At 38.0% G+C, this 14,796-nt stretch overlaps 1 protein-coding gene across 5 annotated transcripts in view; it reads left to right on the plus strand.

The window, feature by feature from the left end:
- The window catches only part of alpha-Catr (alpha-catenin related), a 64,452-nt gene extending 50,848 nt beyond the window's left edge, over positions 1–13,604 (plus strand). For 4 of the 5 annotated variants that reach the window (XM_089076917.1, XM_089076921.1, XM_089076919.1 and 1 more), the window contains 4 exons: positions 42–160; positions 274–603; positions 3,312–3,518; positions 9,234–13,604. In XM_089076917.1, coding sequence (XP_088933043.1) covers positions 42–160; positions 274–603; positions 3,312–3,518; positions 9,234–9,386 — 809 coding nt within the window. In that variant the 3' untranslated portion in view covers positions 9,387–13,604. Of the gene's footprint in view, positions 1–41; positions 161–273; positions 604–3,311; positions 3,519–4,079; positions 4,485–9,233 lie in introns of those variants that run through there. The other variant, XM_089076922.1, reaches the window with a different exon arrangement.
- Positions 13,605–14,796: the final 1,192 nt, after the last annotated feature.

Genomic DNA, 14,796 nt, shown 5'->3' on the forward strand with positions numbered 1-14,796 from the left:
ATTTATTAGCAATTCATTTAACGCTTTCGTATATTTCGTAGTATTCGCTGACATGTGGCAATGGCTTATGACCGATGTGACGACAGTAGCAAAAGATGTTCTGGAACTCAGTCAAAACCGGCCAGAAAAGCAGGTTTACATGTCTTTGCCGCGGCCAGGGGTACGTATAAATAATTACATCATCAATGCATTTTGTATATACAAACCGATCTGAAAAAAAAAATATATCATTCGAGTTGTTCAAACCTGAATAAATGGCATGGCATGTTTCAGAAACATGGCACGACCAGCAAGCCGTTAAAACCGGTGCGGTTGGACAGCGAGGAGCAGGCAAAGATTGCCAAGGCTGGTCTCGAGATGAAGCTGATCACCTCGGAGATGGACGCCGAGACGGAGAAGTGGCAGGAGAGCGGAAGCGCTCTGGAGGAGAACAATGACATCGTGAAGCGAGCGAAGAATATGTCGTCGATGGCGTTCTCGATGTATCAATTCACGCGAGGCGAAGGTGCCCTGAAGACTACCCAAGATCTGTTCACCCAAGCTGAATATTTCGCCGAGGAGGCGAACAGATTGTACAAGGTTGTGAGACAATTCAGTTACCAGGTACGTGGCGGCCGGCTAACGTGCCGACGTAGATCGAAAGAGAGATGACACACATTTTTTTAATTGGACTGATGTTAATATATCTATATATCACCCTTACTTCTATGATCATTCTTTTACCATTGTTTATTATACGGACTCTATATTGGACTTGATTCCGCGTTTCTTGATCCTCGCTATATTGGAAATCTTTTTACATTACGCTATTGAGTTTCATTCGTTTTCTTCGTAAGTCGCGCAACGTCGAAGCTGCATCGAGTCTGCATCGAAAATTTATTTGTACTAAATTTTAATTCGCTTAATCGATATTAAATATTAACGAATATTTATTGATGAATGGTAATTATTACTACTTTAACGTTCAACAACAGAAATCGCATCGTACGTAGAAATATAGAAATGTTCGTATATCTTTTATCACAATACATTCCAAGTAGACATACATCGATATGTCGATATTGATATTTGGTTTTAGTTGAAAGGTATTGTAAAGCTTAATTTCTGACTACTTCCAGAGATGTAAACGCAAAATCAATAATATTTCGTAATTTCTTCAGTAGATAGAGGAATAGCAGAAACTAAAAAATTAGGATTTTTCAACAGATGTAAAAATAGAAGAGATTAATTGTATAAAAGTGCTTATTTTACCATCTCTTATTTTACGTTATTATCTCGTGCTACTATAAATGTAGCTTCCAGACCAGAAGTAGCTTCGACACGCGTTATTAGCATTAGACATGTTCGAATTAACACGTTTGCTGCCCTCTTTCGAATTCCCCTCCTAGCTAGGCCGAATATATATAGTCACCTGAAACCACTTGGTCTCTCTTTATACTTTTCTTAAGAGAAACAACAAGACGCTAACCTTGTAATATATTCTGTATTATATACAATCCTTTTTATACCCTCGCTCTTGAATGCCTCCATCCAGGTAACTTTTTCTCTCTTTACTTTAGACCCTTTTGAACTAATAGAAATCATTTTCGCCTTAACAAATCATTCTGATTGCCGTACAGTTCTCACTCTCTTTCTCTTTGCGGCGTCAATGTTCCACTGTTGTTGAGTGTTATCATTACATTTGTATATACTGTTTGTGTATACGTACATTGCTATGCAACTTCACGCACGTAAACTTTCCTATTGATCATTACGAATGGCATATAGAGAAAATCGTTTTATGACTAAAATATGAGTAAGTATAAAGACATTGGAAACAATAATTAATCATTGAGAAAGATTTGTCACTCCAAACGAACTGAAACGACTGAATGTATTCGTACGAGAATTACGTCCAAATGCAATTCGAAAATTAAACTTTGAATTTTTTATTGTACTATTTTTATTGTACTTCTCGGACATTTGATATGCAATTTGACTGTTCCGAAAATCGATATAATTTTCGCGTACATCACGTCATTTAAACTATCATAAGGAACGTCCATAATTTCGTTAGTAAATCTATTTTATGTACATACATTTACGACTTTTTTTGTACGATTAGTAAGGTGTGTTTTAGATGCTACGGGAATGCTTCCGTCTATGGACGACGTCTATGTGCATTGTGGTCCCTCTCCTTCCACTATCTGGGGCATGAGTATTATGTCTCACAATTTTCGCTAGCTTCCATCATTGCGTGTTTTATTAGCAACATTTATTAACAAGTACAATATAATCTATATAATTTTATATTGAAATATATATATATATATAAAATATATATTTATAATAAATAAAATACATATATATATATATATATAAAAAGCTGAAACGTATATATGTGTGTGTATGTATATATATATATATATATATATATATATATATATATATATATAAAATTCAGATATTGAAAATTAAATTGTAAGACAAGTTAAAATCGGAGAACTCGATCTGTTTGTTCAAATTACATAATATTTAATCATTAATATGATATTGTATTTTTCGTAAAGACAAAATTCATATGAAGGAAGCTTGCAAAAATAACAAGGTCTGTACTATTTCATTGCCATTTCACACAGTCACTCTGATATCTATCTCGAACTTTTTATCTTCTGTTGAAAGTTTTGCATTGTGTTCTACTAGGACAGGTAGATGATCTTTCTTTAACTTCTTAGATGCAAACTTCTAAGTATCTACAATACATACTATAAAGTATTTATTATTAGTCATTCAATAAACTGCCTACAATAGAATCAGGCATCTTGCTTTACAGAATCTCTAAGAAATGCGCTAAATATGAACAAGAATATCGCAAGGTAAAGTTCAAAAATTTTCAATGATTGTTACTCCGTATGCACATTGTATATTACTTATTTTATAATGACATCATAAACGAGAGCAGATATTATAACAAATGCTACACATATCATTTATTCTAACTTATATCTATTTAAATATTTTAATACAGAAAAATTACTACTGAAGAACAAAAAAGTAATTCTTATCATTAGACATGTAACACATTGACAATAAAATAAAATTTAAATGTTAGGCAATTTTACATTCCAATCGATATATTATTTTAAAATTGCTAGACTTTATACGGTGTATTAAAATTATGTTTGATAAACCAGTAATTAAATATTACATACTAATTACTTTTTTATTATTGGCAACTATTATTATTGAATCATTGAAAATTAAACACGAACGAATTTACCTTGCGATTTGAACGAAAACATAAATTTGTATACGATGTTACATGGGTGCAGGTACCAGGTGGGCCGCATAAAAAAGAACTCTTGGAGAATCTGGATCGAGTGCCAACTTACGTCCAACAATTGCAATTCACCGTGAAAAACCCTACCGTCGGCAAGGCCGCCACTTTTACGAAAGTCGACAATGTAATACAAGAAACGAAAAATCTCATGAATGTGATCTCGAAGGTGGTCACAACGTGCTTCGTCTGCGCCACAAAGGTAAGCTATAAGAATATTCGATATACCTGATCAATTTATTTCAATTTATTTCACATGAACGTGCCTTTGCGTGATTTTTTTTATGACTGAGGTTGCCTGTATCAGGTGAATTTGTACAGTCTGAATTTCTTATAATATCCTACTTTCTCATGAAACGTCATCAAGTGTCACAAGTTCCATATTTACAGGTAGCTTTAGTCTTCCGAAACCATTTATATATAAAACAATAATAAAAATATAATTACGAAAAACGATATTAAAAATTATTTATAAAATAATATGCAAATGAAAAAACTATACAAGATTTTTTCTAGAATATATCGATTCTGTGCGAATATTTGTCGCATAGTTATATATACAATATTAATCTTTGGAATGAAATGTTGTTTCCATTTTATTCATGTCAATGTTAAAAATTATGTTTCCATGTTGCGAGATCCACATTTCGAATATTCGCACAGACGCCAGAAAGTCGAAGAAGCCGCAGAATATCACGCGTTCAGACTAATTGTAAGAATTGAGAGTGTACGTCTATCTCCTTCCATTCTATTCACCGCCTAGCACGATCTCGTCATGCCGCAATACATGGAGCTCAGCCCAACGACAGTGCACGGTCAGGCCGAAGAGGATTGTTTGTACCCGATTAGCCCGCAATTGTTGCCCTCCACGAGCCCTTACGTGCAACCCCATCCGCTCACGTCCGCGCAATTTCACAGTATCCTGAAACCACCCCCGAATCTAAGCCTGTCCCTATTCCCTTTTAAGTACAGTCCAGGGCATGCCAATGCCAGTACTGGACTGTCCCGGAATTCCGGTTCTTTCGTGCATCCGTCCGTCCTACCTTACACGACGCCCGGGACGCAGCAGCCGTCCTACTGCCTGCAGAATCTGCAGCTCCTACAGCTGCAGCTGCACCACGCACAACTGCAGCACTTAAGACACGCAACGTTACCGAGATAATAGCAGCCTTGTGTAATACGTCGTGCCGTAGCACGTGGCACGTGACACTATCGTTTCACGCGCACGCACACGTCGAGAACACTACACGTTCTTCCTACAGGTTCGACCTTGGTTTCATTTTTTATTTCGTATTTCACCGTATTTCGTTTTATTTCGTCTCGCTTAATTTCAATTACGCTAAAACATCAAATCGTCGAAATTTCGGCATTATCGTCACAATATATTCCATAATATACAGAAAGTTTCTAATATTTTCTCTTTTTTAATAAATAAATTTCAAAATGCACAAAATAATGCAAAATAACGCCATCGCTAGGCACGCGTGGAGTTGTTGATTGCAAGTGACATTGGCTATGCTTTCATCTACGTTACGTGCGCCTAGCGTATGTCTCACTGGGCGGTTTTATCTCACCGCGCGCTTGCAATTTGACTATTTTCATAAATTAATAACTCGTTAACTATTGCGAAAATCGCAAATTAGTACAGGATTTTTCGACTCAGTTTAGTTCTGTTCTACCTGCATATGATCGCTTGGCTATTTTTGGGGGACATTCTCTGTATACAGGGTGACCCAGATCTAATGGCACTAATTTCGTGTGTAGATAGAGCGGGCTAAACTGAGTCGAAAAGTCCTCTACCATTTTGCAATTTTCGCAATAATTAACGAGTTATTAATTCTTAATTACCGTATTAATTAATTACCGTATTAGCTCGGCTCACCGACAAATGCAAGCGCGCGGTAAGATACTCCCGCCCGGCGATCATTGTTGATAGGCGTGTGAGAAATTGTTTATTTCAAACGGCAATAGCTACGCACGAGCCGTTTGAAGTAAACAATTTCTCACGCGCCTATCAACGATGATCGCCGAGCGGGAGTATCTCACCGCGCGCTTGCATTTGCCAGTGGGAGAGCTAATACGGTGATTTTTAAATAGTCCCTATTGCTCTGGAACACCCTGTATATATATATATATATATATATATATATATTTGTACACCTAATATATATATATATATATATATATATATTAGGTGTACAAAAAAGTTCTGAGCTTTTTTTGTAAAATTCTATCTTTATTCAAAAACAAACAAAAAAATATTAATCAGCGAAATATTCCCCGTTTGCATCAACGACCTTTTGCCATCTTTCGGGTAGCTTGCGAATTCCTTGATGATAGAAGCTCATCGGTTTCGAAGCGATAAAGTCATCAATGCATTTTCGTATCTCTTCAAATCTCACGAAATGTGTATCAGCCAAATGATACTGCAGCGACCGGAATAGTAATCGGAAGGCGCCATGTCTGGGCTATACGCCGCATGCGGGAGAAGTTCCCAGCCTAACGCAAAAATATGATCCTGAGTCGCTTTCGCAACATGTGGTCGAGCATTGTCATGAAGCAAGATCACTTTACGACGTCCTTGGCCAATAAATGGCCTCTTTTCTTCTAATGCATCGCTCAAATTGGTCAATTGTTGTTGGTAGCGGTCTGCCGTGATTGTTTCACCCGGTTGTAACAACTCGTAATACACACCTTTCCAATCCCACTAGATACAGAGCAAAACCTTCTTGGCGTGGATATTGGGCTTTGCCGTCGATGTCGAAGGTTGACCAGGGTCAACCTATAATTTTCTACGTTTAGGGTTATCATAAAGAATCCACTTTTCATCGCCTGTAATGATTTTGTGCAGAAAATCTTTTTTCCGGAACTTTGAAAGCAAAGTGAATGCAGTGTCACGATTTTTGTTGTCTTCGGACAATTCATGCGGAACCCATCTGCCTTCCTTCTGAACCTTATCACCATACCTTTCCCATCGTATGTAAACGTACGGAAATAGTTTGCTGCGTAACGCCAAGCTGTTCTGCAAGCTCCTTTTCAGTTTGCGCAGAGTTTATATCCAGCAGTGCTTACAATTCGTCCGTTTCAATCTTTTGAGGGTGTCCAGCACGCGGTTCATCTTCAAGATTGAAGTCTCTTTGGCGAAATTTTTGATAGCATCTTTTACATGTAGTATGACTTACAGCGTTTTCTTCATATGCAGCACAAATCATTGCAATGACTTCAGCAGCATTTTTCTTCAGATGAAACGCGAAGTGGATGGAAAATCGAATATGCTCTTTTGTTATTGCCATCGTGAACACTACTGATTTTTGAGGTTATGTGCATCAAACGCCAAACTGTATGGCATTTTAGAAGGCCAAATATCAATGCTTTAAAACCGCAAAAGGACGGAAAGATATATAAAATTTAAATTGTTATTTCGGTTGTATGAAATCTAAAGCTCAGAACTTTTTTGTACACCTAATATATATATATATATATATATATATATATATATATATATATATTTTACTCAGTTTTATTAGCTCTACCTACACATGAAAGGTTATATGACCAATGCCGGACAATGCTGTACACACACACACACACACACACACATACACACACACGCGCGCGCGCGCACACAGGGTCTCCAAAAAAATGCCAAGCGGTCATATGCAGGTAGAACAGACTGAGTCAAAAAGTCCTGTACTATTTTGCGATTTTCGCAATAGTTAATGAGTTATTAATTTATAAAAAAAAAAAAATTTTTAAATAGTCAAATTGCAAGCGCACGGTGAGATAAAATCTCCTATTGAAACACGCATTCGCCGTTGCTAGGCACGTGGAGCACGCTAGGCGCACGTAACATATGTAGATGAAAATGTAGCCAATGCCGCTTGCAACTAACAACTCCACGCGTGCCTAGCGACGGCGAACGTATGTCTCACTGGGCGGTCCTATCTCACCGTGCGCTTGCAATTTGACTATTTTCATAAATTAATAACTCGTTAACTATTATGAAAATCGCAACATAGTATAGGACTTAATTTAGTCCGCTTCACCTACATATGACGGCTTGGCCATTTTTTGGGAAACACTCTGTGTATGTGTGTATGTGTGTGTGTGTGTGTGTGTGTGTGTGTGTGTGTGTGTGTGTGTGTGTGTGTGTGTGTGTGTGTGTGTGTGTGTCGCATTGGTCATGTCACCTCTCGCGCGTAGGTAGAGTTGATAAAACTGAGTAAAAAATTCTTGTATTATTTTGCAATTTTCGCGATAATTATCGAGTTATTAATTATTAAAAATCACTGTATTAGCCCGGATCACCGGCAAATGCAAGCGCGCGGTAAGATACTCTCGCTCGGCGATCATCATTGAGGAATTATTTACTTCAAGCGACTCGTGCGTAGTTATTGTCGTTTGAAATAAACAATTCCTTACGCGCCTATCAATGATAATCGCCGGGCAAGAGTATCTTACCGCGCGCTTGCATTTGCCGGTGGTCCGGACTAATATGGTGATTTTTAATAATTAATAATTCGATAATTATCGCGAAAATTGCAAAATGATAGAAAATTTTTCTACTCAGTTTTACCTGCACACGAGATATGACCGATGTCAGATACTCTGTATATACACAATACCAATTTATTTTTTATTGGCTTAAAATTTGCATTCAGGATTATGTTACTAGATTTCTAAAGTTACATCTAATAACATGAGCTTTTTTTCTGCTTCTAAAGTTGAAATTTAATATTATTCATGGAAAATTTTTCACAGTTATAAAAGTGTCTATAAAACATGGAAAAGTCAGAGAATTTCAGAATTCATTCTCTATGGCAACTCTGATAATGTCATCGAAATTACGACGAATCCATTGCCTTCTGACATCGCGACTTGCATTTTTTTTCTAGTTCTATTGCTCGTATTCGAGCGTGGTGATCTCTCTCATATACCTGTGATGCGCACGGCAATTGATGCGACACACAGATATATGAGATCTACAGTTTAACGCCGAACAGCAAATTTTTGATAAAGAAATACTCATGGCAAAGTTATTCTCGGTGGTTTGCTATTACCTTCCGAGAGGAAACGAGCGTAAATATTTTTGGCTCTGCCGCGACTCGAACCCGGGACCTCTAGCATAGTAGACCAATGCGCTGTCTACTTGCATTTTTTTTACGTAGATCTTATTACAGCGTCAACTTTATTTGCAGCTTTTTTGAAATCTCTTCTTTTTTTTTTATGTAACTCACATGATGCACCGATTTCGCTTCGATTTAACGGTACACAATACAGCAATCCATACAGACATCCATTCAGTGACACGACTGTGTAATAATAATCGATTTAAATTAATCCATTTTCAGCTACCCTTACAGGAATGGCTATATAATGTATCTCGTAATAAAATCTAATATGTCTTTTCCAAATAACCTCAGATACTCTGACAAACGAATGTATCTTGACAGAAAAATTATCGCATTATCTGTTGTTTGTCTTGATAATAAATTCTTTTATCCCACAATATTATATTGAATTGACTAACTCGTTCTGTGTCTTTGTCAGAGTATGCGATTCTTTTTACAACTAGATCATAAACTCGCCACGTATAACGGCAAGAGCGTAACAACAGTACTACAGCACGTGACATCTTCTCGAGAATATATCTCTAATAACTTTGGAGTGCTAAAATTTTGGAGCGTAACGTTATCCCTCGATCAGAAGCTCGTGGAAAAGCCGAATAGAAATTCGGTTCTTGGAAATACTCGTCAATTCTTGTTAGATTTGTATTAGATTTTTGCGGATAACTTTCGGCGAGCTTCCGCTCGATTTTTCGCCCTTCCAAGTGACCCGCAAGAGCCCGCAAAAGTCCACAAGAGGGGCTCGCGTCACTCGTACAGCATATAATAATCTGTGGTCCTCGTCTTTTCAGTACAACCTGGATTTCCGAGGTCTGTCGGCGCGCGGGGCCGGCGGCTCGCCGTACAGGGGCGGAGAGGGCGGGGGAGCTGACGGCGATGGTGGCGGAGTTGGCGTCGACGGCAGCAAGACGGGCTCCGCCCCCGGCAGCGACCCGTCCGTCTGACAGTTTGGGATGGCCCGACGGGCCAAGGGGGACGCTCGCCGCACCCGGGTTTCCTTTCTGCTTTTCTAGGGAGAACCTCGCCTGCCCCACCGACCATCAAAGCGTACACGTACACGTCGACCGAAAATCGCGGAACTACCGGCAAGAATTGTCGGCAAGTATCGCGACGTCCGTGCGTCGGGATACTGTATTCGGAGGTGCCTCGCCTGGCCGGGATACGTTCGCCGCCGTTATTGTCACGGAGGCAACGTATTGCGCGTGATAATCAAGCTCGGAACCTGTGCGTGAAGAAAGTAGCGTAGTCCTCTGGACGCCCTGATAACGATTTGATATTTGAAAAGGAGAATGGATTTCATCTCAACGCCTTCGCGAAACATAAAACGAGAACGTGATCGCGAAAGTGTTGAGTGTGTATAAAAGAATTGTGGTTGAAACGTCAGGATTGATCCAGTCCGCGGTGATACTCTCACGTTTCAGCCACAGAATGGCAATTAGTCTCGGCAATGATTAACGACTTACGGTATGAGGGTATATGTACTTAAAATGTTGCAACGGTTCGATGTGCTTGGACAATCGTTTAAAATGTAACGAAGATGCTTGCTCGACGTGTACGTTTCGCTAGATTATCATTTAGTTGCGTATTTCTATAGAACTTGAGACGAAAACGAATTTACACGCTGCTGTTAGCGCGAGCGGATCTCAGACGTGCACGTTTCTTTACTCGAAAACAAAGTTTGGAAGCGCACTTGTTTACACGGTCGAATTCCATCGCGCGTGGGAAAGCGGAAAATTGCCGAGCCCGAGCGTGAAAATGGCGGATGAAACGTGCGCGTCTATCTAATTTGCGCATAGTTTGCAAAATTGTTCCTCGATTCGATTACGTGATTCACGCTTTGATCGTTGGCAATACTGATGGAAATGTCGCTAAAAGTATCGAACACCAAAAAAGGCTGCTTGCGAGCATTGAAATTCGTATTTTTACGTTTTAGCGTAATTAAATTCCCTTTTCCCAGGAATAAAATTTCTCAGGGTGAGGTTACACTAAACACTACGTGGCGTCACATTTCACCGCTCTATTGCGTTAAATAGCAATTTCACTTTCCTATTATTATACGTGAACGTCATGTTCAGGAGCATTCTATAACACACGTTGGGCTCACTAAGTATAAGGTGAAGCTTCGATCTATTACTGCGAAACTCTAAGTCAACTTTGTTCAATACGCAGTACGTTTTGTTACGATGCTAAGCTAAAGTCGTTCGATTCATACACATCTTCGGCGTGTAAAGATACGTCCCGCAAATACTTGGGTCTCTGGTTTGATTTTCCTCGCGGGAACGCGGCGAAATTTTTCCGCCAACACATATGGCTGCGCACAAAACAAATCGTTCTTCCATATCGAGAAGTTGGTGCAACGACAATAATTAACAAATGTCGATCGCAGTGCCTTTTAGGTGTGAGAACTCTGTCGAAAGAACTGTGCCCTGTGCCGAGGTTCAGCCTCAGCTCTCACGAGGTGTTACGCCAACTTCGATAAACAGATTATGCAAAGAGAGTTGCATTATACTTGCAGGAAAAATAACTCGTGCATATACATACATATACGTATGCGCATATCTGACTTTAGCGCGTGATCGTCAAGGCGTACTGTACCCGCGACGAGCTTGAAAGCTCCTTTCACTCGGAAGCAAGCCGACGAAAGCCTTTAAGCGGCGTATGAAAATCTCTCTGAAAAATTACGCGCCAACGAAACACGCGACTTTCCCTTTTCTTGCGTTGCACTCAATTCACCTCGGCTAATTAGAGAAATTTGAACAGTGGCAGTCTCTAAAGATTATACAAGTTCGCTCGTGTAAGAGATATTCTCCTTTCCTACATTCGCTTAAGAGATACTCTCTTTTTCTACATTTGACCCCCCCTAATGGCACTTATCTGCCATTCTTCAAATTTCTCAGAATCCAAAGATACAGTCTTTAAGCACTGACCTTGCAATTAAAGATCGTTTTATATAAAACGGATCACCTTCACATTACGCAAATTATAGTATTTATGAAATGATAACGATACTTGCAATTAATTGAGCCTCCGTAGAAATCGATAAAGACACATTCGTGGGGCAGGAGGTCTATCGGGGGTGACCTGGGGGCGGCAGCAGGGCGGTCAGGGACGTACTTTGTGGCAAAGACATACATTCTGTCACTACCCGAGATCGCAAGCTGCGAGTCAGCTTAATTTTTGCCGCTGATAAATGGATTGTCCGATTTGACATTTGACGTTTAACATTTATAATCACGTGATGAATATGCGAAAATTTTCGTAGCCAGGTTTCAAAATGGCCTTCCATCCAAATCGGACATTCCCAGAACAGTTGCACTCATCGACGTCAAAAGCTCCTTCTCAATGCCACAAAGAGAAACGAAGTACTGATAAACAGCGACAGTCACGCGGAATCGCTTTTAAGATTACTGCGACTTCAAAAAAGCGATTCGGAAAAAAATGCTTCGAATAAAATGCTTCATCAAAGCGAACGCAATCATCGATCTATCGAATTGTACAACGCGTGAATAATCCCTTCGCAGTGTATGTAGCATATATGCATATTTAAAAAAACCGATTGATTCTTTTGCGATTTGTATGAAATTATACAATACTATAACTTGGTATGATTTTTGAGGTCGCTAAATTTGAATATTAAAATTCAAAATGGCGGATCCAATATGGCGAATCAAAGTTTGAAAAAATAATTGAATTTTTATAAAAATAATTATTCTAAGATTTTTGAAATCGCTGAATCTAAATATATGATATCTGAATTTCAAAATTTAAAATGGCGAATTCAATATGGTGAATAAAAATTTAAAATTTAGTTGGATTGTTATAAAAATGAGTAAAATTGTTGAAGTCGCTAAATCAAAATATATCGGAATTTTGTTATTCTAAATGACAAATCAGATTTATAAAATTCAATTATTTTTCTAAATTTTGATCCGCCATATTAAATCCACTATTTGGAATTTTGAAATTCTGATATCATATTCGGATTCAGCGATCTTAAAAACCTTAATACTGAAACCGTATCGAAATCTAAGAAACTTTTTTTTCACATAGTGATGATACGAAAATCTCATTTTCGTCACACTGCGAATGGGTTACAGTGAAGATAGATTCTCAAGCGCACCACGATAGTAGCACGCGTTCACGAAGAGCTCGAAACACATTTTTCTATATATTCGCGCCAGATATCCAAAAATACCAACACGTTCAAAGCAAATATCTAGTAATATGTAATAGATAGAGAGTTCACCTGGGTAGAATCCGCTTTAGTGAACTGCAATCTGACGATTGCAGTCGTCGAGTTCCCTTCGTATGCGCGAATGCTCGCGAATAAATGGAAGCAAATCTCCTGCGGAGAACCCGGAAGATTGCTCTAATATGCGAAATCGCCGCGATTGAACATGATTTCGCGACAAATAGATGCTAGAAGTATTTTTCACAATTTCTCTTCGATGTGCGGCAAGATTCACGAGAGTCGCGAGAAAATTTGTCATACAGGTGATTCTTGTGATCTTCTACGAGTTACGGTTAATACTTAATCGTATCTTTCGATGCGCGATAGGGCGTATTTCGCGACAATGATAATATCGAAATATATTATCACTGTTATCCTTCCCTTCGAAGAAGACAAGAGAAAGATCAACGAATCCAGTCGCACGTCGAAATCGCGAGAGAAATGATCGCTATAGCGAGATAAAAAAGTGAATAAGCGATAATAATTTAATACGATAATCTAGTATTATTAATGTTAAAGCCGCTGATTAACCGGCGGCGATCGCGACGTCTGTATATACAACGTTAAGCGTATGCAAAGAAGATGCGTTGATCATTCGTGTATTTCACGTATGTACCTACGAATAAATGCACGAAAGAACACACTGTTCTGCATTTATGTATTATACAGAGTTTGCGCAAAAAGTAATCGTATTTTACAATGCGAGGTCGCGTTGCGATCGCTCGATTCGATTTAACGTTAAAATGCCCATTTACCGCGTTTCTACAAATTTCTTCGTTATATACAATTTATCGCAGCGTCCTATAAACTTTGTTGTCCTTCATTTTATCGTTCAACACAATATTTATAAAAATTATGGAATATGATACATCACAATATTTATAAAAAACATGGAATATGGTACATACCGGAATATGGTACATCTTATAAACTGTAAAAAAAAGAAATAAAACTCTGAAATCAATAGACTATTACCAATTGATCGATTGTTTATCTTCGGGCATTTTAGCGCTGAACGGAATTTGTTATTGGAGCGATTTTTAAAAAATAGATTATCGCGGTACAACCGAGATGTCCTCACGAGTTCCTAGAGTAGAAATATTAGATATTGTCTCTATGATCGCGATTAGGAAACGCGAGTCTGTGAGTCGGAACTTTCCGCGGATCTTAATCTGGCATAGAAATATGCATTGCAATTGCGACACACACACACACACACACACACACACACACACACACACCTAGATACAGTCATCAGCATTTTGTACAGACTCTGTATCATACGTTGTCGCTCGGTATTTAGACTATTTAAGATACTACTTAGACTATTTAAGATTTCATTAAGACGGTGAATAAGTTCAAATTTTTTTGTATGAAATGGCACAAATATTTTCTATGAGGAATATGGGGACGAGTTCAATCGTAAATGTTGAGTTTTTATTATTTTTATTGCACGGTTCAAGCGTCAGCGGAATAGATGATCGTCGTGCTAGTTGATCGCGCGTTATCTATCAGAAGAAAGAGAAGTTCGCGAAAATATATTGTTAAATATATGTATCTATGAACAATTCCTACGCAATAATATACGATGATAATACTTTCTCATGAATATAAACACGAGAGAGAAAGAGTAGAGACGAAAAGATAGCTTTAGTATATTCATATCATACAAACACATTTGAAAACGATAATCCATTGTATTTCCTTAAATGTTTTTCATTATTTTACGAAGTGATTCTTTCGTCACGTACGATATAAATTAATTGACATTGATTTACATAGAAATTGCTGATCTTTGTACAGAAATTACTAGTAAAGTCCACATACCATTATTAAGGGGATCTTAAAGTAGTTTATTTATAGACTGCGTTTATAGAATGCGTTATTTTTCTAACACTAATCTTTTCATTGACTTTACAAATTTAGAAATCCTTGTTTATATGCATTATGTCTAATATTTATTAAATCGATCGATTTAATATCGAAAATAGATAAAAGTTAAAAAATTCAAATTTAATCTTATATGATATCTAGACCTGTCAACTCGTAACAAAGTTTGCTTCATAAAAGTTTTATAATTTATATTTACAAGATGAAGACTAATACAGAGTATACACAGATTA

This window comes from Pogonomyrmex barbatus, unplaced genomic scaffold, assembly GCF_055798465.1.
Source record: "Pogonomyrmex barbatus isolate J1 unplaced genomic scaffold, ASM5579846v1 scaffold2, whole genome shotgun sequence".
Taxonomy (NCBI): domain Eukaryota; kingdom Metazoa; phylum Arthropoda; class Insecta; order Hymenoptera; family Formicidae; genus Pogonomyrmex; species Pogonomyrmex barbatus.